The sequence below is a fragment of the Heptranchias perlo genome, chromosome 1, assembly GCF_035084215.1.
Source record: "Heptranchias perlo isolate sHepPer1 chromosome 1, sHepPer1.hap1, whole genome shotgun sequence".
In the NCBI taxonomy this organism is placed as follows: Eukaryota; Metazoa; Chordata; class Chondrichthyes; order Hexanchiformes; family Hexanchidae; genus Heptranchias; species Heptranchias perlo.
In genome coordinates, this window is record NC_090325.1 from 49,372,984 (window position 1) to 49,399,012 (window position 26,029).

The 26,029-nt window shown below is 39.6% G+C and overlaps 1 protein-coding gene across 2 annotated transcripts in view; it reads left to right on the plus strand.

Moving 5' to 3' along the window:
- zfr (zinc finger RNA binding protein) overlaps positions 1 to 17,751 on the plus strand; it is a 61,976-nt gene extending 44,225 nt beyond the window's left edge. Inside the window, exons 11-21 of one of the 2 annotated variants that reach the window (XM_067984812.1) lie at positions 574 to 693; positions 780 to 925; positions 1,424 to 1,562; positions 2,050 to 2,252; positions 3,274 to 3,442; positions 3,962 to 4,103; positions 7,401 to 7,498; positions 8,395 to 8,490; positions 9,835 to 9,946; positions 11,292 to 11,389; positions 16,649 to 17,751. In XM_067984812.1, the coding sequence (XP_067840913.1) occupies positions 574 to 693; positions 780 to 925; positions 1,424 to 1,562; positions 2,050 to 2,252; positions 3,274 to 3,442; positions 3,962 to 4,103; positions 7,401 to 7,498; positions 8,395 to 8,490; positions 9,835 to 9,946; positions 11,292 to 11,389; positions 16,649 to 16,834 (1,509 nt within the window). In that variant the 3' untranslated portion in view covers positions 16,835 to 17,751. Of the gene's footprint in view, positions 1 to 573; positions 694 to 779; positions 926 to 1,423; positions 1,563 to 2,049; positions 2,253 to 3,273; positions 3,443 to 3,961; positions 4,104 to 7,400; positions 7,499 to 8,394; positions 8,491 to 9,834; positions 9,947 to 11,291; positions 11,390 to 16,648 lie in introns of those variants that run through there. The other variant, XM_067984821.1, reaches the window with a different exon arrangement.
- Positions 17,752 to 26,029: the final 8,278 nt, after the last annotated feature.

The window sequence follows — 26,029 nt, forward strand, 5'->3', positions numbered from 1 at the left end:
TTTATGGATTAAATACATCCTGAAGGGGATTTTGTGCTGTGCTTCTCCATGGTGCGATGGGGAGTGCAGTCCTCATTTATAATGTTGCATACGTGGTTTTAAGATGCACTGTTACTCCAGGAAGGTAATTATTGCTAACTGCATTGGATTGCTGGCAAATTCTGTGTACAGTATGTGTTTTTTATTGATATAAAACCAACCCCTATGTCCGTCCTCCCAAAAGAAATTTGGGCTAATTTGAGAATAATGGGATATATGCTTTGTTAAAACTTCATAAAGTATTAGAAAATGTGTACTGTTTCAGTACGTATATTTCCAGTTAATATTGGCTTCACCATATTTAACATGTTCATAAAGTGACAGGTAATCTGTTGTCTTATGGTGGGTTCCCTGCTGAGCCGTCTAATGCATACTGACAAAGCTGCTGGGACGCTTAGATACTTGTGATGTGTACTTTCACGCAGGAACCTTCAGCTTCCTCTGTAGCCACGGAACAGCTTATGGCAAAAATATCTTCAAAAGCTTTTTCTTTTTCATGAATTATTGTTTGATGTAAATTTTCTGTCTTGCAAGGTTCGAAACGATGAAGGCAAAGTTATTCGTTTCCACTGTAAGTTGTGTGAGTGTAGTTTCAATGATCCTAATGCAAAGGAAATGCATTTGAAAGGAAGAAGACACAGACTGCAGTATAAGGTGAGTGTCAAGCCAATAAAAATGATTAGCTATCAACTCTATTTCACAAGTGATGTGAAATATTTCTCTCTTCCTTCAAAATAAAGAAAAAAGTAAATCCTGAATTGCAAGTTGAAGTAAAGCCGAGCATTAGAGCAAGAAAAATCCAAGAAGAAAAAATGAGAAAACAAATGCAGAAAGAAGAATACTGGAGACGGAGGGAGGAAGAGGAGCGCTGGCGTATGGAAATGAGGTAATCAAATGATCATTTAAGTTTATTTGAAAAGAGATTTGATTCTTCTGCCACTAGGAATTTCCGCGTTTATAATCCAGAATTAAGACACTCAGCATGCCTAAATCTTGGTAACTTTTATTTAATTTTACAAACCCATTAAAATTCCAGGATGGCACATATGCATTCCTCTTTGTTTTATTATATACCAAAATGCTCATCGTGATTTGACTTCAATTTTAGGAACCAAATATATATTGCAAAATTTTGGAGTCATACTTGGGATGTATTTTGTTCCCTGCAGAAGTATGTCTGAAAATAAGTGTATTTGAGAACTATCATCCTTCATAAAGCACTTCTTCTCAAATTTATAATGTAGCATGTTTAATTGGCTTTTGTTAAAGATATCCCCAATAAAATTAGTTTATTCCAAATAGTTGAAACATTTGAAATGAGAAATGTTGACCATAACTTGTAACGGGTGATTAACCTAAAGTGCAAGGTTTTTGTGTTCCTTAGACGGTACGAGGAGGACATCTACTGGAGGAGGATGGAAGAGGAACACCATTACTGGGATGACCGTCGCAGAATGGCTGATGGATATCCACCAGGCCTACTTGGCGTTCGACCTGGAATGATGCAACCCCAGGGACCACTAGTATGTTGTTCCTTGTGAAGTTTAAGCTCATTTAGTAAATAAGCCTAGATAGAAAACATTCATGTTGAGGACTAAAATTAGATTTCTCTTAATTTCTTAATGTGTGAATAATTTGGAACTGTTTCTCCAAATTGTAACCAATTTGAAAAATGCCCTTCATGCTATTACGTGCAAATTTTGAGCTCCCACATGCACTTTCCCACTGAAGTGAAGGAAGATCAGTTACTTTTTGCACCTTTTTTTCATTTATTTATTTAAAAGTTCCAGGAGCAAGACCTGTAGTAGTTATTTTTGGTGAAGATAGATTGTGATTTAGATACTTCAAAGGGAGAAAATAAATGTAGAAGTACATTTTTCATTTACTAGCTGGTGTAAACTGCCTGCAAGCAGTTTTCCTTCCATGTTTGTAGTAGAACATATGTAATAGACTGAAGCAAGCAGCATAGGAAATGCATTATTTTGGTGCTAAATTTAGACCTCTGCTTAGCCTCCTAGACGTCCAGACTCATCAGATGATCGCTACGTTATGACAAAGCATGCTGCTATCTACCCAACTGAGGAGGAGCTGCAGGCTGTCCAGAAGATAGTCTCCCATACTGAACGTGCTCTTAAACTTGTGTCCGACTGCATCACGGAGCAAGATAAACCAAAGAACAAAGAGGATGAGAAGAAAGATGCAATCAAAGATAGGTATATATGTGGCACTTTATAGTTGCCGTGTTCTGATGTTTGCACATCTCTTTGGACAATGAGAATTTTGTGATCTGTTAAATTATTGTTATGTATGCAGACTGTACTTTTATATCTAGTTTAATAGCCATTAGAGTAGGTGTGATGTTTTCCAAAAGTAGGATAATGTACAAAGAGCAGTTGGCTGCCATATTTATTTTGAGTTGGTACTCTATCTTAAACAAAGGGTATTCATTTTTAATGCACCAAAGGAATAATGTTTAGGGAGTCGTTTAATATATCAAGGATTGCCATAGAACTTTATTTACCCAGAAAGTGATCGAATGTATGGTTCACAAGTTATACTGAACTAGCTGATTCAGAACTACTTGAGATTAAACTTAATTTTCTTAAATTGTGATCTGGCTTTTCTGCAATTACTTACTGTCATTGAAGACTACATGCTCTGTGATCTGATCACATGACAATTGGTGTGCTCTATGGAAGCAAACTGACTGTTGCTCAGTGGAACAGTAAGCAAAATCAATATTATAAGTCATTGAAAATGAATGGTGTGCAATTAAATTCTATGGTAAATGGTGTAAGGGAGAACTTTTTTTTAAAAAATGATGCTCTTTTTGTAAGTCCAAAAAGTGCAAGCTATCATGAATCCATTGCATATAAATCAGTTAATAATTCCAGTCTCAGTATAAAGTGGTTCACAACAAACGGAGCCGGACAGTTTTTATACGAACAAAGTCGGTGGTCCCATCGGAAAATCTGCATCCTGTATTTATTACCAGGCTTTGATGGAAAAGGTGGAGATTAATTGCTACGACGAAACTTTGAGTTGGTGGGTGGGGAGAACAAGTAGGGAAGGGGTTAGGGGGATTATATAACCCGCAGGTTATAATAAAAAATACTATTTGCCCCTTACTCTTGAATGCAAAGAATTATTAATGTTTCTAAGTTACTAGTGACTGTGAGGTATAGTGACTTGATGTACATTTTTTTTTCTCTTCCCCACCCTCACTTGCTACAGAAAAGATGATAGCCAGCGAGCTTTGAAGGGCGTAATGAGAGTTGGTGTACTTGCTAAAGGGTTGCTGTTACGTGGGGACAAAAATGTGAACCTTGTCCTGCTCTGCGCAGAGAAACCAACTGGGGCACTGCTAAATCGCATTGCAGAGAACTTGCCAAAGCAGCTTGCGGTATGGTACTTTTACTCATAAAACAGAATTCTGATTGCTCATTGCTAATTTCTTTTTTCCTTTAGCATCCTAAACATTGATGCACCCGGACTGGGTTAGATTAGCAGATAACAAGTTTTCAGCTATTACACTGGCAGTCAGCTGTGGCATTTACTAGCAGTGATTTTGAATGCAGCAATTGAGACTGTTTGCAAGTCTATCAACATAGATATTTTTGTGGAATGGGGCATGGAAAAGTGCAAATTTTCAATCAAAGTTGGAAAGTGCCACTCCTACAAAAGCTTGGTAGCCTTTTTTAAAAAAAAGAGGAAAAAGATTATAAATGCTGGGAGTGTCAAACAGAAAATTCCTGGGATTGCTCCAATCTCTCAGCATCTGTAAAGAGGAAAAACATTAACCTTCTCTTTACAGGTGCTGATGTGCATTTCCAGCATTTTCTATTTTTGTTTTGAGCTTTGTAATGCCATACAGTATGATTGTGTAGCATTTCTCTGTTAATTTTTTGAAATCTAATTACAGGTAACCACTCCTGAGAAATATGAAGTGAAGTGCTGTGTACCTGACTCGGCCATAATTCTTACTTCATATACGGAACCAAAAATGCAAGTCACCATCACACTTACATCCCCGGTCATTAGAGAGGAGAACATGAGGGATGGAGGTTGGAAGTCTAAGATTCTTTATTTGTCTGCTTCTCTCTTCTGTTTTCTACCTGCTATCTTCAGATGCCAATGGGCCCTAGGAGTTACTCTATGACACTTTTCAGTATATAAGAGACTTGAAAGAAAGTGGAGTTCAAAGCATGTTAGTGTGTGCAGAATGTGAAGTCGCCTGTGTGATCGCAAAGGAAAGTGTTGTAGAACTCACTATTCTGAGGTCCCTTGGTATTCGACACATAGCTCCCCTGAGTGCAAGCTGAGCCCTGTATTCTTGAGAATATTTTTGTAATGTAATTTACTAGTGTGCTGGTGTTCATATTTTTACACATTTTTGATATAATTCAAGGGATTCCTTATGGCAGAACAGGGCTCTTAAATTCAGATTTGTTGTCTGGAAACTCTTGTAAAGTGCCTGTGACATTTAGTAGCCTGCAAAGTTAAAACCAAGATGTGCAATAACTGGTAAATGGCCAGTGGAATGTTAATTAACACTTTTTTTGAGTTAATGACATACAACTTTAAAGCTGATTTTTTTTTTTAAGAAAAAAAAGCTAAAGCTTTAACAGTAATGGAGACACTTTTTAAAAATGTTTAATATGACGTAAGAAATTTGGAACAAAAGGTAAAACCCAGGCATCAAAGTAATTATATGCCTTGTATCAGCAAGAACACTTTTTAAAGCAATTTAATAGCAAAAGTTTTACTTAAGGAACGGCACAAGATGCTTGAGTTTATCGAATTTTAGAGCCCTGGTGACGTAAAATGCCAGATTTCATTTTAGGCTTTCAGAATATCCTTGGGGGAGTTACTAAACTACTAATGAAGGCTTTGCGAGAGGAATCTCTGATGGATGAGGGACGGGTGTAATGAAAAAATTATCTTAATTGTTAGACTGCCACCAGTTTACTGAGTCTGCGTGTTTTGCTGCTGTTGACTCTGCAATAACTTACTTGTGACCTTTGTTGGGATGTAGATTTCCAGCAAGATGGTTGTTTTTATCTATCCATAGCTCATGGATTCAGTCCAAAGCCTTCTAGCATCAACAGCAAGAATCGAATACTCTCAGGGGCTGCTGCCACGTCATCGGAAGGATTTTTGACCAAGGTTTTTGTAAGAGCTTAGCCACACCTGCCACACAGTTGTTGGATGGACTGGGGCCACTCCAGCCGTGCTTATATATAAAATGTATCTAGAGATCGAACAATGCCACTTAGTGTTGGTATCAGATATTTTTTCTTTCTTTAAAATTAAGTAAATTGCTTTCACAGTTATTCTAGATGCCCTTTTATGCAAAATTGCATTTAATTGAAGTTTTAATTTAAGAATTCAATTTCTATAATTTTAGTTTCCAAACTAAAAACATCCAAATTACTTTTAGGGTGGTTTGTTTATAAGGAAATATCTGGTATGTTATGCCAGCATTACTTATACTGCCAGATATGTGGTATCGGTCTATCTCTTAAGTGTTCCTTGCAGAATTCCATTTCCTTTCCTGCTTTCTTTGACTTAGTTTGACGCTGCTGATATAAAAGTGATAATTGTTTCTATGAAACTTTAGTAGGGCCACAAAAATTCATTTTTAAAAAAAAAGTCCCGTAATCATCATTCCTTTCCTGCTGGTAAAATTTCAATTCTACAGTTTCTAAATACTGGATTGTAACATTTGCAACTGAGAGTACTACTTCCCTCTTCTTGCCCAAGAGCATGAACAAGAATAAAAATTTAATTGGCAGTATACTGCGTGAATCGAAATATAACTCGTAGAGTTTGCCCATAAAACATGGCTGCAGAGCACATGGATAGCAGTGGGGTAAAATCACTGTCCTTTCATTCTTTTGAGCCAAGGATCAAATGAATCTCAGGCTAACATAAAACTACCATAATCTTTCTGGGTTTTAAGGATCCTTAATTACTGATACAGATTTTCAGTATATTGTTCATTAACAATTTTTACTTAAATTGTTTGCCTGCTAATTAATGAATTTTGTGCCAGATGTGTGTATTTTCTACAATAGCAGGCATATAAAGATAATCGCTCCACCATTCAATTCCAAATTGGATACTTTGGAGATTACCTTTTAGTAATTCAAGTAATGTACATTTAAATGTGGTATATGATGCCACATAAAACGTTTGCTATGCAAGTTACCTAGATGGCTAACAAACTCTACTGATGACTTTATGGTTCTACTAAGTACACTACATAAAATAAAACTGTAGCAAACTAAAGTCTGAGGAAGCTTAATCTAATTTTCAAAGCAGCTGGCAAAAAAAGTCTTAGCAAATTTTACAGTTGAAACCAATTTTTGGATCTCAGGCCATAAGCCACAAAGAAAATTAGTTTGGGAACTTGACGTTATGCTGGCTTGGTAGGAGGTTCTCTTCCAACGCCAGTGTTTTAACAGCATTCGAGGTTTAATGTGGGGAGGCTTCTGCATTATATCCAGTAATGGCAGTACGTACCTCTAAGTCAGGTACTGTATTTGTTGGGGGTAGTTTTAAAAAAAAAAAAAATACTCTTCCCTAATGTTTATCCTTCATTTTTCTCTGCATACAGGATATTTTAGAGTACTTTTAGGGAACTTTTTTAATGTAAATCTAAGGGAACTGACAAGGCTGACTAAAACTTTTTTTTCCCTCTTGGGATTTTTGTTTTGAAATATACCATGTAGTTATCTAGTACTTTTTATAGTTCACCATGTACTGCATGATTATTGTAATATATGGTAACTGGCATTGAACGGAAACTCCAGTTTAGGTGAAATCGTAAACATTTATGTACGGTGGCTTTAAAAGTAAATTCTTTCCAGCAAAGCAATAAAGCTGAAATATTAGTGAACTTATTAAAATGTGCACCTTGTCAATTGACCTTTTCAAGTTTACCAGATTCTTCCCTTTTTAATTCTTTACATGGATTTCTGGAGGCCCTTCTATTATATGTTCTGAATTGGCTGGTGAAGTGTGGCTACTAGTCCTCCCTTGTACTTTAGGGCAAGCTAATATTTGGAGCAGTGTCTTTATTTGTAAGTTTACACTGGGCGTTCTTCAATGTGTGTCTTTTTAAAAACAAAACTCCATTGCTCATTGAGTTACTTGAGATGCCAAAAAGCTCAAGTATAATAATGCGTTTAATTGGAAGTCATTGGGTAATTCAAAAAAAAATGTTGTATTGATAATTCCCTTATGAAATGTCAGTTTTGGGTAGTACGTGTGGCAGTATGGCTATGTTTCTGAAATGACATGCCTACCTGGTCAAACACCCATTCCTCACTGCACTTTGCCAATTCGATCCATTTTAGATGTAACCTCGGTTATGGTGAAAGACCCACCGGACGTCTTGGACAGGCAAAAATGCCTTGACGCTCTGGCTGCTCTCCGCCACGCTAAGTGGTTCCAGGTTCGGAACATCATTTTACTTTCTTCTTGTAGCCTTATGAGAGATGATTGAGTTTATGACTTTTCCATGAAAATGAGCTATTACATAGTAAACCTAATATTCCCAAGGCTGCCTACATTGATCGTGCCTTTGCCTAAAACTGACCAGGAAAAATATTTTTAGTTATACTGTTTTCAGTTTTATATTTTTCCATTGTTTAAAACTTTTAAATTATATATAAACATTTTTTTTCTGGTCATTGACTATAGCATGAGGCATCCTTGTGTCGCTTTACATAACGTTTGCACTTTCAGTATTGTGTTGATGTAATTGTTCCATAAGGCTGCAGTTTAACCCGCTTTTAAAAGGGCGTTTGTAATGCTTTATGCTCAGCTTTTGTAAACTTTTCTTCACCTGCTCCATTTATAATTTTATTTTGAGATTTAATGTTGTGTCTTGGAGCGGGAGGCGGAGAAGTTGCTCCAACTTACTGTGACTTTGCAGTGTGGCAAACATGCAGTAAGAAAAGGCAGTCTACTCTGTGTTCCGTGATTTATATTTCCCGTTTTAATTTAACTTCTGTATAATTGTGGACATTTCAGTATAAATTTTATGTTCTTTTAAATATACTACAAAGGAAGAATGTGGGGGACAAGACGTTCTCAAGAGGCCAGGAAGATGAGCTAGGCCAGCTTCTTCCTGTTTCTGCTGTGTACTTTGACCCCCATTTCTTCCACAGAATAGAAAAATTCTGCTGTAGACAGTGGGCTCATAAGTAAAGTGCTGGATATATTTTTCAATGAATCCACCATCTTTACAAGCTTTTGTTTTGAAGCAGCAGTGTTTTTCCCATTTTCTAGTCTCTAGCCTTGAGACTTGTTGACGTCCACATGACTTAGATTTTGTTTCTGCTCTAGGCTAGAGCCAATGGTTTGCAATCTTGTGTGATTATTATTCGCATCCTTCGTGATCTCTGCCAGCGTGTACCAACCTGGGGAGTATTGCCAAGCTGGGTGAGTGCAGCTATCATTTGCTTAATTAGATGTGTAAAAGCTACTTAGGGAGAACCGTGGCCAACTTTCAGTCAGGGTGTGGGGGAGAATTCTAATAGCACAGAATCACATTCGTTTGTGATGTAGAAATAAAAGTAGACCATTAAATGCTTGTCAAAAACAACCTGGTAGCATAACTTATTTGATGCCCTGATTTTTTTTTATCCTAATATGATCCATGATATAAATACTTAGCTGGAAGTTGTAAAGTTTTTGTAAATCCAAATGTGACTTAATTAAGCTAAAAGTTTCTTGGTACCTTACATACACCTTAACACATATGCAGATATCCTTTTCAAATAGTGGCAATAGGATATTTAATGAGCTGATCTTTATAACCACTCAGTATTTCTGAATATGCAGTGTGATAAACTTCTTCAGTTTTACTCCGACATAAGCCAGAATTAGTTTTGTTCAGGATGATTGATTAACTGCGTACTTTGTGGAAAAATCTTCCTTTCAGCTTGCAGAAAGGATGGATCTGACGGGTTGTTGGTCTACGTTGTTCATGTGTACCTTCCAACATCCAACTTAAGGGCAGAGGCCTGGAACCGGGTCACCTAACCAGGCATTGTATTTTGAGAGGGGACCCTGAAGAAGTGAGAGGGGGACAGTGTGTTTCCCTCCCTTAACCCCAGACTCTGGAATGTTGTGAAATGGCCTTCTCAATTGAGTGTGACTTTGAATTGTGAAAGGAATGTGTCCTCCTAGTGTGCCATCCATGATGCTGATGAAACTTTTATCCATACCTCATGTATCACAAATATCAATTTCTCTTCATTCCTCACTGATCTTCTTGCCTCTGCACTTTATCAATTCCATTCAATCTGTGGTCTGTGTCCTTTCCTGAACAAATACCACACACCCATTACTCCATTGTCTCTCTCTGCCCTAGTGAATTGCCTTTAAGATTCTGACTTATTTTCAGATCCTTCCACAGCCTCGCCCTCTTCTATTGAGAAATCTTCTCCAACTGCATGCCCCTAACCTGCACCCTCCATTCCTCTGATTCTCCTTCACTCTATTGTCTGAAGCTGTTCTTTCAGCTACTGGTCTCCTATGGAACTCTCCTTTTAAAAGCACTGTTTTGCTTGCTTTTTAAAAAAAAAATCTTCAGCTACATCTGATCTCTTCTTTCCCCACAATTCTTTTGCTTCATGCTCAACGCCTGGCTCATCTCTTCCTCCGCCTCCTCCCCTCCCCTCCCCTTTGTAAAATGCTCTGAGACGTTCTTTTATGTGAGCAGCACAATATGAATTGGTTGTTTTGTACTATTTTCTGTTAATTCTTGTGCAATTTACATAGGCCATGGAGTTGCTGGTGGAAAAAGTAATCAGCAGTGCTTCTGGACCACTTAGTCCTGGTGATGCCATGAGGAGAGTTTTTGAATGTGTCTCTTCTGGAATACTCTTACCAGGTGAGTTTTGTGTGGTTCCCCTTTTCATTTTAAACCGAACTTTAGACAGTAGCCCCAAATACTAGAGATCATTATTAGAACTTTGAAGTTTAAAGCGCATAAGGAAGCCATTCAGCCCAACGTGTCTGTGCCAACTCTTAATCCCACCACCCTGCCTTCTCCCTATAGCCCTCAATCTTTATCTGCATACGTTTATCAATCTTTCCCTTACAAATTGCAATGCTTTCAGCCTCAACCACTTCCTGTGGCATAACATTCCATACTCTCAATAGCCTTCTGAGTAAAGATATTTAAATCATTAACATTTGATTCTGGTTATTTGCAAACCTTTCAGTATTACCCTATCCTCTGTTTGGAGGGGGTCTATCACAAAACTGAAATGAACAACGTGAATTTAGTTTAAACCAGTTTCATACCTTGACCATATGACCAAATGCAATAATGCACATTTTTCGTAAGTCTTCATTTTAAATGTTTAAAAAATCGTTTAGGGATAGAATGATACTATGGAACTCAGATTTAAATCTAGCCTAAAGTAATTGGCTCAATATTTTTTCTCTCTGCCTTTGACAATTCTAGAAACACAGGAATTGCTAGACGAAAAAAGACCCACGGTCCATGTAGTTTGCCTTCTACCAACCTGGTAGTCGCATGATACAACAATAATAGAGTTGTTGTCTAATCATGGCAATCAATCTCTAACATTTAGTCTACAACAGACCCAGGCATGAGGCGAGGAATACCTCCGTGGTAGAGAGCTTTGGAAACCAGTCACCTGTTCCTCCCCCGATCATGCTACTTTTACCATATATGATGTCTCAAATTACTCATTTGCTGTGTCCCAAAATATTATTTTCTGTAAGAAATCTATCTAATTTGCACTTAAATGTATCCTCACTATCTTTTTCTACCATCTCCCACGTGGCTTTTTTCATTATTTCAGCATTGATACTAAGCTTCGGGAATGTGAATTTTAAACAAAATGTTCAGGCAGGCTTAAATCAGTTCTTCAGGAGTGAGTGAAAACTTGCAATTGATGACAGCAGATTACCAGTCTTGCATGGGACAGCAAGCTGTCTCATGAGGGATATGTTCTATGTTGCATTGGTGCACCATGTGCTGTGTTTTAAGATTAATGAGCAAAACATAAATGTTTTGAATAGCGCATAGTACTTTTTCATTCATTCATTTCTGCCATGACTGGTTGTGTTGTCTAGCATTGCGATAGTTTTGTAAATGCCATTAAGAAAATGGCTATCCTAGGAAGTGATGAGGCTGCAAAGGATATTTGGGAACAGTTCTAAAATGCTAGAAAGATGGCAGTTTTCTTAACTTTGTCTTTTAGGTGGTCCTGGCCTATATGATCCTTGTGAAAAGAACCCTAGTGATACACTGAATTCAGTGACCGGACAACAACGAGAAGATATCACCGCTAGTGCACAGGTATGGTTCCTATAATCAGGTCGGCCAGTTATGTGATCAAATCTTGCATTAGAAATGTATACATCTTTCATTTATAAGAAATTGCTGTAAATATGTATGAAAGCCTGTTCTTGACGATACATAACCAGTGTAATTAAATTGTGTATTCTTGTCTGCTCCCATATGGTGAGGATATTTGCTTTGTCTATCCTACAATTGATTTTTAAAAGTGTGTTTATATCTTACATGGTCACATAATTTATGCCTTTTAGTGGAGCCTTTACTGCAGGGAAGTTCTTTCAGTATTAAACATTTTTTTTCTAATTTGTCCCACCTCCTATGTAGGACTACTTGGTAGTCATCCAAATGGGGAAAATCATAGATCACTTGTCCGTTGACATCTTTGATAGCTGAGAGAACCATGTGGATTTGCACGTTTTTACTTCCTCTGCTACTAGTAGTCCCTAATGTAGCTTCATGCCAAAAAGCAGCTGTTTCAGTTATTAATTACTGCTAACAACTTAAATATTCCAGTTGATTTTTGCATACATACTTCTTAAAGTATTATGATCATGACGTTTTTCATTATTTCTGCATTGATACTAAGCTTGGGGAATATGACTTGTTTTCATTTGAAGTCAGCTGAGAGATGAATCAGTATGTGTCATTGCTATGATTGAAGTCTCAGCAGCGGACTCAAATGTTGGCACCAGTTGATAGCGCTGGTCAGATTTTTAACATCTTCGCCAAATATTTATGGTGACTTGCCTCTGTGATGCTTGAGATGTCTTCCTATCTTTAACAACTCCGGGTGTTCAGCCTGTTGCAGATAACAACAACTTCAAAGAAGGGTTGCTGGGAACAAAGGATAATATTGATTAATCCACAGTGTTCATGACTCAAGGAGTCCAGTTGATTTTCAAAGCATAAGCTTTTAGTCCAAGAATCAAGAATACATTGTAGATGGTTCATACACCACTCTAGGTTTTAATGTAACCAAGTTGCATTCCATGTTGAGTGAAATTTGAGTGAAGCAGCTTTGTGAGTTCTGGATACTGGTCATTTTTGGTTCCTCTTCCTGAGATACATGTATTTACCTTAACTGAATTCTATAGTCGCAGGTACCAACCCTCAGTAGGAGTGACAGATGAGAAATCTCCTCCTCTAAACACCTCTTTTGAAGGATAGTGTCAACTCCATGACTGAAGTAATGGGGATCTGCAACCTCTGGCCATTATTTTAGCTTATTTCCATACATTCTTTGTTTACTGCCTAAATAGGTTCAGTGCATCTACTGATGTCAAGTATCTTGTACCTATAGACCTGTCAAGATCAACACTGCTTGGTCTCTTTATCTTGGGACCTGTTTGGCTGAAGCAAACTATATTACAGTCCTAATCAGAGTTGAAGCTTTTGGCTCCTGTACATCTGAGGAGGATGAAGGGCACCATCAACTGTCTGGCTGTATACAGATGAATGTCATACCCACATTAAAGCTAAACTTTAGTGTTACAATCATGCTTTAAGTGGGGACTATATCTGGATGTGGTAACTTTAGCCTTATTCCTTAGGTTGCATTTGTTTTTTTCCCTCTTTCTCTCCTCTCCTCCCAGAATGAACATTAGCATAGTACCAGAATAGTGTAGGAGAATTTGTTGATCTCCATTTTGCCTCAACTGTAAGCAGAGTTGATAAATTGCAGAGATGTTAATGGTCTTCAAGGGGACCCTTTTTTTTACTTCACCTGCCATGGATTAATGTCATCGGTGATCTGGTACCAGTGCTTTGAGGAGAGGTGGATGTGCTGATGTGGATGGGTTCTGGCATTTTGTGGACGAAGGGACCGCATGACACTGGATAGGGAGACACTTCTGGAACATTATTACTTCAATTTTTTTACGGAGGTCCTTCGCGTTCAAAAGAAATCATTTTCTATGGACGGTCAGAATATTTCTGAAGTTAATTGGCTTTAGCAGTAAAGAAGCTCCTCACTTCTAAGGCCATAGAAGAGATTTCCCGTGGGTTGGAAAAACTGGGTTGTCGTTCTGTTATTTCATTGTGCTTGTACTAGCCCTCTTTATTTACAGTACAGTCGAGATTTTAGACATTGAGCCCAAGAGTCTTGGCAACTTTATCCTTTGACATGTTCAACCGAAATGCCATGTGGCAATTCTTAGGGTTGGCAGTTGCAGACCTCAGACATATACTTGCCTGTAGAAAGGGCAGTCTACCAGCATAAAGTTGTATCATTCACTGTGACATCTATGCTTGGTGTTTAAGTGCTCGTCATTAATGGCAGCTGCCTTCAGATTACATTGAGCCTTCCAACTGGATGATTAAATCCATACTTGCTTCCTTTCAAAATTCTATGTAAATATAGTCCAGGAGATCTCCAAAATATTCAGAAGGTAGATTTCTGGAACCAGCACAGATTCTGCCCTTTGTAGTTGCTCTATTCTAAACCATTTTGGGCATAGTTTTAACAGTTGCTTTACAGTTGTGCTGCTCAAAGTTGCGGGATTGAAGCACTATATTTAGAGCTCCTGAACTTGGTGCCAACTATCCTTGAGATGTGGAATGCAAGAGTTTTATGAAACTGTTGGAACTAAACCTCATGTCAATGTCCCCAGGGTGCATTTTTTCCTTAGGACAGAGAATTGTAGCTGGAGGTAGCTATTTCCCTAATCTGACAACATCATCTCCTCGCTGAAAAAGGTTCTTTACTGAATTTTAATATTATACAAAGGACAGCAGTGCCTGGTCCCATCATGAGACATATCAATGGAGATAATTGAGTGCTACATTTTTATATCCATGAATGAGAGCTACAACTCTCATTACATACTCGTCTAATAAAGGTTACTGACCAGAATAGGCAATCCCAATGAGCATCATTTTGTCTCCCACCAAAGCTATGTTAATGATTATCTAATTTACACTCCAGTTGTTCTATCTGTATTATAGTTTATGGATCACCCTTGGACTAGTTTTCCATTTAACTCTGATTCCGCATGGTTGTCTTCCATTCTGTTCATTCTTCATATCAATTCCCTCCTCCATTCATCCAAACCTGCCTACTCTTTGTTGTTAGTTTCATTTTAGATTGATTTAGATTCCTTTGCATGCTTTCAGTGAACAGATTTTTATTCTTTTTGCAGTGCAGTGGCTGAATCATTGCATCATGATTTCCTCCATGTTGTTCAGTGAGGTAGTAAAATCTTGTTTTTCTATCAAGAGATATGGAGAAATTGTCTTTTAAGTCTAACTAAAACCTTTGGCTTTGTACTTAAATTCTCCATTTATTAAATTATTGGTCTCACTGTCTCCTTTTTGAGCTCAAATAGAATTTGCACTTTTCCATCTTAAAGCCTTTTCTATGAAGTTCAGTTTCATTTCATCTGGAACACTTTTTTTATTTTAACTCTCTATAAAGCCCAATTCTCTCCAAGAGTTAAATACTATTCCCATATTTGAAAAGGCTTCTAACATCCAAACAGGCTACAATTTTCCTTCAGCTAAACATTGGGAAAACCAAAGCGATCATCTTTGTCCATCGCCACAGACTTTATCCCCCTCTGTGGCCACTGCTACGGGCTGAATCCGACTGTTCACAACCTTGGCTTTCTTTCCCATCCCCAGCTGAGCTTCTGAATCCATGTCCTCTCCATCACTAGAATGGCATACTTCACCTGTAACGTTGCTCATCCCTATCTCAGCCTATCTGTTGCTGAAACCCTGATCAATAACTTTGTTACCTCCAGACCTGACTTTTTAATGTTCTGGTCACCAATCTCCCATCGATCACCTTCCGTAAACTTCAGCTCATCCAAAACTCTGTTGCCTCAATTGTATCCTGGACCAAGTTCTACTTGCCCATCACTTCTGTTCTTGCTTCCAGTCCTCCAACGCTTAAATTTTAAAATTTTCATCATTGTGTTTAAATCTCACTGTGGCCTCGCCCCTCCCTATCTCTGTAACTTCCAGTACCACAGCGCTCTTCCCAATCCCCTTTGCTTCACCTTTGGGGGATCTCACTTATTTTTTCTCTTTCACTTTTTTTTTCCTCCCCTTGCTCTTTTTCTGTCTTTCCTTTGACCAAGCTTTTTGGATACCTCGTCCTTGGGCATCCATTATTTTTCTTGCCTTTCTGTAGTGGTTTGGGATGTTGTCCTGTGTTAAAGGTGTCATTTAAATACAAGTTGTTCATTTCCTTCTCTCTGCCGTGCCCCCCACAATCAAATTTTGTCTGCTTTCCATTACTTCTTGTTTCACCCCACCTTCCATTCTTTTTAAACTTGGAAATGTCTAATATAGCTTTGATCCTTCATTTTGATTTCTCAAAGTATAACTTCACCGTTCTCCATGATGTCAGAGCACATCAGGTAATTGGTCATGGAAAAGTGGCTGTTTTGTACAGCTTGTGAATTTCTCAGCTGCATAACTGAATCACTTCTGGATTATTGACATGAGGCAAGAGAATGGGATAGTGGAATTTAAATATTCTAAAAGAATGAATTCTCTAGGTTTCTATATTTGTGCAGCCTGTGGTCTGGAAAATGAAATGCATGAAATCTGATATTCGAAAGCCTCAAATCAGAACTAAAAAACTCAACTTCAAAATCTAGACACTTTCACAGTGAAAATTCGGAGAAATCTGTAGCTTTTTATATTACAATATGGTAAGCAACTTATTGACATTGCCCAGAAGAAAACTGATACTCTAGAACCTGTTACGTATACTCACTGATGTCCCTCTGTGATCTCTGAATCTTCTGCACCAGCTGTGTTTGAGAAGGCTTGATGGCCTGCTTGCTTTTAGGTGAATAAGACCAGACCAGGACACCTCTTGTGCCTCAATCCCCTTTCTTCCTAGTGAGGAAGTACATGACTTCTGCTCCGTTCCTTCTGCAGATCAGTGTCCCAAGATTGAGTTCAGTGGAGTGTGGTTGAACCTCCATCCTGCTGTTCCAAGATGCTTTGCTGTCATGCCATTTCTCTGCTTAACAAAATGTTGAAATCTTTTTGGATTTTAAACAAGTTTGTAGTAAGAGTTTCATGAATTTCACTCCTAATATCTCCTCATTTGTCTTGCTGTTAATTTTTGTCGTGTTGTGCTTCTGTGAAGTGCCTTGGGTTGTTTTTCTACATTAAAGGTACTATATAAATGCAAGTTGTTGAATTCATATCTTGTACCACAGATGTCTTTCTGAATAGGTATAAAATTTTACACATATTTAGAGTAGATGGAAGATATAATTTATTTTTTGCTCCACTCTACAGTTTGCATTGAGATTAGTAGCATTCCGTCAGATTCATAAAGTCCTGGGAATGGATCCATTACCTCAGATGAATCCACGTTTCAATGTCCGTAATCGAAAGAGGAGGAGGGACAACAGTGATGGCACTGATGGATTGGAAGCAGAGGGAAAGAAGGATAAAAAAGATTTTGACAGTGGAGAATTTTAAATCATTATGCATAGTACCCCAGATTGTTTAAAACAATGTTGACTTTCTGTGGACTTAGCAGAAAGCAATGTCTGACTTATAAAAGTGTTTCAATTTTATTTTAAATATAGTTGTTGAATGTAAATAAAGTACTCACCTGCTTTACACTCGAGTGGCATGTTGTCTAATCATATTTAAACAAACCGATTGTTAATGGCTCCATTTGTGACACTTACACAGAACTACTAAACTATACATCCATTTCTCTTTCTGTTATTTAATTGTTAGCACTAAGCCAATTTTATAACTTAGAGAGATGCTAATGTAAACAGACATTGCTTTCTTCAACTTGCATCCGGTTTAGAACAATAATAGTTAAGTGGGATGGAGGGTCATGTAGATTCTATGATATACTATAGATTACAGTATTTCTAAGGACTCTCAACTCAATACTACAACTTCAGTTCAACTAAACACATATGCTTTTGCAGAACCTGTGACTTGTCTGTCAAGTATAAAGATGAATGTGAATAAGAATTGGTTTCTTCTGTTTATCTAAAGTTAGTTCATTGTTAGCTGTGCATCAGCAAAAAAAAAAGCAGTTCTGTGTATGGGCTTGCCAGCAATTTTAATGCAGTGCTTTTACATTCATTCCTAGTAAATCTGCTTGCATGACTGAGCTTATAGCCTTGGAGGTTTGTGTTGTAGAAATGCTTTTATAAAACTAACAGTTTTCTTTGTTTTTTTCTTGTTTTGTTTTCAATGGTAAGGATGATGTGTAGTTTGTTTTATATGGTTTAAATATGTAGTAATTATAAGCTTGTATGCAGTTGACATGTTGAACAGTTCTGTTGTAATTGAGGTTGAACTGTACCCCTGGTGTATACTTTGATTGTCAATTCTTACCACCACAATAAAACTTAAGAGGATATAATGTTTTCATGTTTTGTGTTGCTTAAGTTTTTCATGTTGGATTTTGCATGGTCTAGCACCACCACTACATTGAATGTGTGAAATGTGGGTATCTTATGTGATGCAGTTTTTAAAAGAAAAAAATCCAGAGTTAATCATATATCAAATTAAAGATATATCTATTATACTTCCTCTGCTTCTCCCAATGCACTATCTCTAGCTTAAAGGATGTTTGGTTAACTAGCTGCCAAGTTAAGTGAGGTGTTGTAGAATAGCCTGTGCTAAATTGCTGGTGTTTTTTCTTTCTGTAGGGAATTGTCAGTTGCAAACCTTTAGAAAGAACATAAGAAATAGGAGCAGGAGCAGGAATAGGCCATATGGCCCCTCGAGCCTGCTCCGCCATTCAACAAGATCATAGCTGATCTTTGGCCTCAACTCCACTTTCTCGTCCAATCCCCATATCCCTTGATTCCCCTAGAGTCCAATATATAAGAGAGAACTTTAGTCAATGAAGTAGTTTTGAAGTGTTGTAATAAACATTTTTGTAGGAAACGGGGCAGCTATTTGCACATAAGGTCCCACGAACAGTAATGAAATTTGCACTTGAATCAAAATGAAGAGGGAGGGACTTTGCCATTGATGTGGATAGTAGCCAATCAGGAGGAACCAAGACATTTACAAAAAGTTAGTAAAACCTACCCCAATAATTTACATTCCAGATAAGTATTCAAAATTGAGAATAGGAGTAGGCCTCACAGAAAAAGTTTCCAAAGATTTATACCACTTTCCAGAATCAAAAAGCAATGTATTTAGTATTCAGTTTGGGGGGGCAGGTCTTGTTACAATTAAATTTTACAAGTAAATTTTATATTTGGGGAGAAGTTAAAGATGTTGTCTCAAACCAACCATAATTTTTGGAGCAATTTGGCTCAGCATTCTCAGTAGCTGTTGCTAACTGCCCATTTTTAATTTTTTAAAATGATTTTCATTTCTGCTTGCTAATTATTGATAGGCTACATACCCTATCTGTTAGTTGTGATTTGCTGTTTTGTGAACATAAAATCCACTGCAAGAAGTTGGTATATATAAACAAAACTGACAAGAATTATGACAGGATTGACAAAATGTGTGCTGGACAATCTTACATGTAGCTTTTGGCCATTGGGTCTATGCTTTAAGCAAAAACAAAATCATGATTTTCTCAAATATAACGTTGAATAAGCATAAGTAAAACATTTTGCTCCGCGGAGATACGAAAGGTGGATGAGATGGGGAAATTGTAATGGATGACTTCAATCAATCCAAATTTAAAAATTGGGAAACCCAAGTGTTTGAGTTAAACTTATTCCACATGGATCCCAAACATTTAGTCACTCCTGCCCTCCACCCTCTGAATCCTTCCCCTTTGTTCTTTTCCTGTCTTCTCTCTCTCTCTCTCTCTCTCTTCCCCCACCCCCCCAACTTTTTTCCCTGGCTATGTACTTGCTTAAAAGCTGTTACCTTTCATCAGAACTGGAAGATGTTAGAGAGTAATTGATCTGAAATGTTAACTGTTTCTCTGCACAGATGCTGCCTGACCTCCTGAGGGTTTCCAGCATTTTCTGTTTTCATTGATTTCCAGCATCCACAGTATTTTGCTTTTGTTTTAGAGTTAGTGTTGGTAAATGAAATAGATGACAGTGCATTGGGGAAGCTGTGAGAGGCAGTGTTCGTTTTGACCAGGTATTCATAAGTGACCCAGATGATGTGCAAGAAATGGAAGCCATGGCATTCTTCGGAGATAGTTATCACCGATTGTTTTAAGTTCAACATGATCCAGAATTCCTATCTACCAAAGTTCAGGAGTCAGTTATAATACTTTAAAGGGCTAAATTCAAAGAACTTGGAACAGCTAAAGCAAATGGTTTGGGGGAGGTTATACATAGAATTTATAGCACAGAAACTGACCATTCTGCGCAACTAGTCTGGAAAGTTGTTTGTGTGCACAGATGCAGGGATAGCAGTGGTTGGGCAGCAAGCTCAAGTACATGGCACTGTGTTTTGGCATTTCTATATTTGCACCAGTCTGGTACAAAAGATGGTTAACTGATACTGCATAGTGGAAGCCATTGTTAGAGAACTTATTGCATCTTTATAGAACTTTCCTAAGACACGTGATTTTTATTTGGTGGGGTGGGGGTGGGCTCTGCAACTTCACTGAAGAGTTCTTCTGACATTTAAAGTGAGTACCTCATTCTCTGTTATGAAGAAGAGAAGGATGACTATTTGGAAAAATCTAGAACGATGGAAATTGGAGCGAGACATCACTGAAGACATATGTTTCCAACCATACAGCTTACATATCCTAAAGGTCTTGCTTGCTTTTCTCAGCCTGTTAATGTGATTGCCCCAGAGGAGGCTTATGCCAGCTGCTGGCTGAAGACCTGCAGCCCACATCCACAAGGAACACAGCGTTATCTGTAGCAGTGTAGGTGACCACTGCATTGAATCTTTTTGCCAATGGATTTTTCCAGGCAGCCTTGGATGACTTGCGTCACATTAGTCATGCAGCAGCTCATCACTGTATAATGAAAGTCACATTATTCTGTGAGGTGGGTCTCAATTTATTACTTTTTTAATAGAATTTTCTAAACTATCTTTTCAAGTCTCAGGCAATGGCCTCATAGAATCTGTGACTATATTAAACACATTGATATTTATCTTGTTTATACCCTTTATGATTGTGAATATCTCCTGAGCCTTCTCTTCAGTGTAATGTTCCCAGCTTCTGCAGCCACTGCTCATAACTCAAGTGCCTAATCACAGCTCTCAACTTAGTTGCCTTTCACTGCACCCTCTCCAGTGCCTGAATCTGATGCCCAAAAGTCTGCCTGACATCAAGTTGTGAATGGTCCAGACTTCCTCCATCCAAATATTGGCAAACTTTGCATGGTTTCCTGCACCTTAGCCCATGATTTCACCCTCCTATCCAGCTCTTTGGTCAGGCTAAACCCAACATTGTGCAATCTCAACATCCTGCACGATCCTGAGTGCAGCTTTAAACCTCACGTGCTTATTATCATTAAGTCTGCCTATTTCCAACTGCGAAATTTCACCTGCCTCTGTCCCTACCTCACCCCCACCTGCTGCTGAAACCCTTATCCATGCCTCCAGGCTGACTTTTGCAATGCTCGGTCTTCCGAGTTCCACCCTCCATAAAGTCCAACTAATCCAAAATTAAGTTCCATTCACCTATCACCTCTTTTCTCACTGACCTCCACTAGCTCTTCGTGCATTGATTTCAAAATCCTCATCCCTATTTATAAGTTCCTTCATGGCCTTACTCCACCCTGCCAGCATCATGTTCTTGCGTTCTGGAATTACCTTTCCAAACCCCTTTTTTCCTATTTTTCTCCTTTCCTTTCCAGAAAGTGCTGACTCTTGCTGGCACATGGATTCATTCGCATTGCTGGCCATCAAATGCTTCACCCAAGTGGCCAGTTTTCACATGTGACTTTAAATAGTAAGTGCCTGTCGCAGGACCATGGAGCAACCCAGGGGAAAGGCTGCCCCCAGGTTTAATGATGCCTCATTCCAGGTCTTACTGGATGGGGTGAGGAGGAGGAGGAGGGGAGATCTTCGAACTGGCGGATGGGAGGAAGTGGCCTGTCTCTGCCACCAAGAAGGCATAGCTCGAGGTGGCAGAAGAGGTCAGCAGCAGCAGCACCGTCTCCCGAACCTGGATGCAGTGCAGGAAGCCCTTAAATGACCTAACTAGGTCAGCCAAAGTGAGTACTCTTATTCGCCTACACTCTGTCTTCCACATCACCGCCCCCACCCCACAACTCTTTCTGCACTGCCAACACTACTCTTATCACATCACTTCTCACACCCACTCAAACCTTATCCTCAACTCACCTGCACTTAATCACCTCCCCAGTACTCATCCCACCACTACCACTCAACCCAATCCTCATACAATGTCATAGCTCTGTCTCATACTCACCCTCTGATGCATCTCTTTCATGGTCAGCCTCACCCAAACCAATGCATTCAGCGGTTGGCCACGTCACCATCCCTCACTCACGCCTCTCTACTTTCTCCCCTTATAGGAGAAGAGAGCCCAGAATGCACGGGAGAGGGCGAAGACCGGAGTGGGGACCGTAACATCAGGCCGTCCTCACGGACGTGGAGCAGGAGGCTCTTGAATTGAGCCGCACCCTCGAGTGCCTGTCCATCGGGGACGCCGAGACTGCCACCTGACAAACGGCTGATGACAGAACTTTAACATTCGGCACGCACAATAGCAAATGATGTTAACATGCCTTGCCATCTTCAGCTCCTCAACATCTGTCATTATGCTTAATATTGCCTTCTGTTCTCTTACAGGGCCTTCAGCGATCGCTGTGACGGCGGAGGGTGATTCCTCAGAGGACCTGCCAGCATCTGAGGGGGCATCGTCATATCTGAACGAGTCATCCACCAACGCAGATACACACACCTCGGTGGGTCCCCGTCCTCAGTTAGTTGGGGTTGCACATGGTGAGTCACTGCACACGTGAGCACGAGCAGACACTGGTGGCAGGGGCAGCTGTGGAGAGTCCGCCTCGGTGGGAGCATTCTTCTCCAGGCTCTGCTCAGCTGGACACAGATGCTGAACCCTGGGGGCCATCCTTTCAAGGGAGAATGATCGAGGGGCACAAAATATCTGTTCAATTCATCCGCCATTTCCTTCTTCTCCATTATTAATTCCCCAGACTCTCTAGAGGACCAACGCTCACTTTACTTACTCTTTTTTCCTTTTTAAATATCTGTAGAAACTCTTACTATCTTTTTATATTTCTAGCTAGCTTTCTCTCGTACTCTAATTTCTCCCTCCTTATTATTCTTTTAGTCATTCTTTGCTGTTTTTGATATTCTGACCTGCCACTAATCTTCACGGAATTGTATGCTTTTTCTTTCAATTTGATACTATCTTTAACTTCTTTAGTTAGCCACGGATGGTACGTCCTTCCCCTAATCTTTCTTTCTCACTGGAATGTATCTTTGCTGAGTGTTATGAAATATCTCATTAAATGTCTGCCACTGCACCTCTACTGACATATCTCTTAACCTAAGTTGCCAGTTCATGCCCTCATAATTGCCCTTATTTAAGTTTAAAACACTAGTCTTAGACTTACTCTTCTCTCCCTCAAACTGAATGCGAAATTCAATCATATTGTGATCACTGCTACCTAGAGGCTCCTTTACAATGAGGTCATTAATTAATCCTGTCGCATTACACATTACCAGATCTAGAATAGTCTGCTCTGTAGTTGGCTCTGGAATGTGCTGTTCCAAGAAACTGTCCCGAAAGCACTCTATGAACTGATACATTACATGGTAACTATTTCTTTTTATTACAAAGAAACACATTTTTAAACATGGAAGTATTTTTCTTAAGTAGGGATTTCTCTGCTTCCTCTCCCCTGGGACTACTTCATATTCATACTATTACAAATAATTGCAATTAACTTTAACATCTTTAATTTTTAAAATAAATTTTTGGGGAAAGAAAATGAAGCGTAAAATAATCCCAAATTCTAAAAACAGCAAGACTCTCTAAAATGACTAGTGACTGGGCACAGTTAGTCACCAGGGAACGGAAACTGGGAAACTGCTACAGGATTTAAAAGGTTTGTAGCAGCTTCAAAGCACCAATCACACCAACTTGCATTTATTATAGCACCTTTAACATGGAAAAATATTCCAAGGCACTTCACAGAGGCATAATCAAACAAAAATGGATGCCAAGTCAAAGAGGGAGATAATGGGAGTGGTGACTAAAAGCTTGGTCAAAGAGGTGGGTTTTAAGGAGAGTCTTAAAGGGGGAGAGGTAGAGAAGTTTAGGCCAGTCTGTAGGGCCTCAATGGCTGAAGGCACAGTTGCCAATGGTGGGGCAGAGGGAGTGGGAGATACACAAAGGAGGAGTTGGAGGAATGTAGAGTTCTCGGATGGTTGTAGCGCTGGAGAAGGTTACGGAGATAAAGAGGGGCAAGACCAACCAAAGGTATTAAGGGATATGGACCAAAGGCAGGCATATGGAGTTAGATCACAGATCAGTCATGATCTAATCAAATGGCGGAGCGGACTCGAGGGGCTGAATGGCCTACTCCTGTTCCTACGCTCCTGCTCCTATGACCGTGAAGGGATTTAAACACGAGGATGAGAATTATAAATTTGAAGTGTTTTGGAAATGGGGAGCCAACGTACATGAGCAAGCACAGGGCTAAGTGGCACTTGGTGTGGGATAGGATATGGGCAGCAGAGTTTTGGTTGAGCTGAAGTTTATGGAGGATGGGAAAGTAGCCAGGAGAGCTTTCGAATTGTTGAATCTAGAGATGATAAAGGCATGGGTGAGGGTTTCAGCAGCAGATGGACTGAGGCAGGAGCGGAGGTGGACGATGTTTCGGAGATGGAAGTAGGCAGGTGGAGGGGGCAGGAGAAAGGGGCCTATGGAGATGGTATGGGAGTGCATAAAAAAAGCCAGGGGTTATCTTTGCTTTCCAGAATGATCCTAGAGACCAAGGTGTGATTTGGTGCTAAGGACCACACCGCCATTGTTGCAATTCTAACATTGGAGAGGAACTAGGAAGGCATGACGGCCAGAAAACCTGCTGGGTAAACAGCTTCTAATTTCAGTTAAGCAGAGAATATATTACTGCAAGCTATTTATCACTGAGGGCAAGAAGGCAGCACTGTTTGGCACGCTGGGAAAGAGACCATCTTTGGCCGCAGCGACGGCACGGTGGAGGGAAGTGGCTGAAGCAATCAGTACCACCTCTGAAACCCCAAGATCACCAACATGCAGGAAAAAATGTCACCACAATGGGCAAGGTAAGTTCCTCACCCATCCGACTCAAGATCATACAAGCAGTAACTATTATATTACTATCTTGGCACAATCAACGTGTCTCACAGTAGAATCACATCCTTGTATAGAGGTATCATCACTCTTCAGCTATCGTGCACATTTGGCACTCAGTTCACATCCAGCTGGATAAACCATGATCACAGGCATGCTGCTGTTGGCATATGCATGCATTCATTGGGTGCTATTCGCAATACTCTGATGGGCTGAGCGAGACTGCTATGTGATATACTCTGCATTGCTTTTGCAGGAGAAGATGGTCCATAATGTGAAAGAGAGAAGTGTCATAGGGGAAGGAATGACAAATACACGGGAACAAAAAACAAAATACGGGAGTTATCTCCCCATTAGGAACAGGCACTCAGCGTAATGGGGCATCCGGTGGCTGAATGTGTAGGAGATAGAGTGATTGATGGGCAGGTGGCACGACCAGGTTTGCACATGTATAATTAATTCTGTTTCCTGAGTCTTATACAGCCATAATAAACACACAGGGTTGTTCTATGAGGAGAGGTTGAGTAAAATGGGCCTATACACTCTGGAGTTTAGAAAAATGAAAGGTCTCATTGAAATATATAAGATTCTGAAGGGGCTTGACAAGATAGAGGCTGTTTCCCCTGGCTGGAGAGTCTAGAACTAGAGGGCATTGTTGCAGGATAAGGGGTCGGCCATTTAAGACTGAGATGAGGAGGAATTTCTTCACTCAGAGGGTTGTGAATCTTTGGAATTCTCCAACCCAGAGGGCTGTGGATGCTGAGTCATTGAGTATATTCAAGGCTAAGATAGATACATTTTTGGACTCTAGGGGAATCAAGGGATATGGGGATCGGTCAGGAAAGTGGAGTTGAGGTTGAAGATCAGCCATGATCTGATTGATGGTGCAGCAGGTTCGAGGGGCTATGTGACCTACTCCTGCTCCTATTTCTTATATTCTTATGTAGGCACTATAACAATATAACTGCACCATTAAATATGAAAGGGAGTTTACTGGTGAGAGGCCACTTACTAATTCTTGCTATTCTGTACTCTCAATAGATGGTAAACCTCCAGATGTGGGTGATGAAATGGAGGTAGAAGAGCCCTCTCACTCCGCCCACGTTCTTTCCCTCATTTTCCAGCACCAGCCCAGATACTAGTACCCTGGGGCAGAGGGTGTGGGGTGTCTATGGAGGTGCATAAGACTAGCGATAGAGAGGTTAATGCACTGGATGAAAACAACTCACAAAGGGCTGGGGGAAGAGGAATGGAGGAGGAGGAAAATTGCATCTCTGAATAAAAGGTCCAGAGGAGTTAGAACCTGGCTGTGGAGCCTTGGGACTATGATCTTACAGGCCCCTGCTTTCAGATGAAGGATGATGGTGACGCATTGAGGCCATGTGCAAGCATTGCAGGATGTCTCCTAGAATATGCTTCAT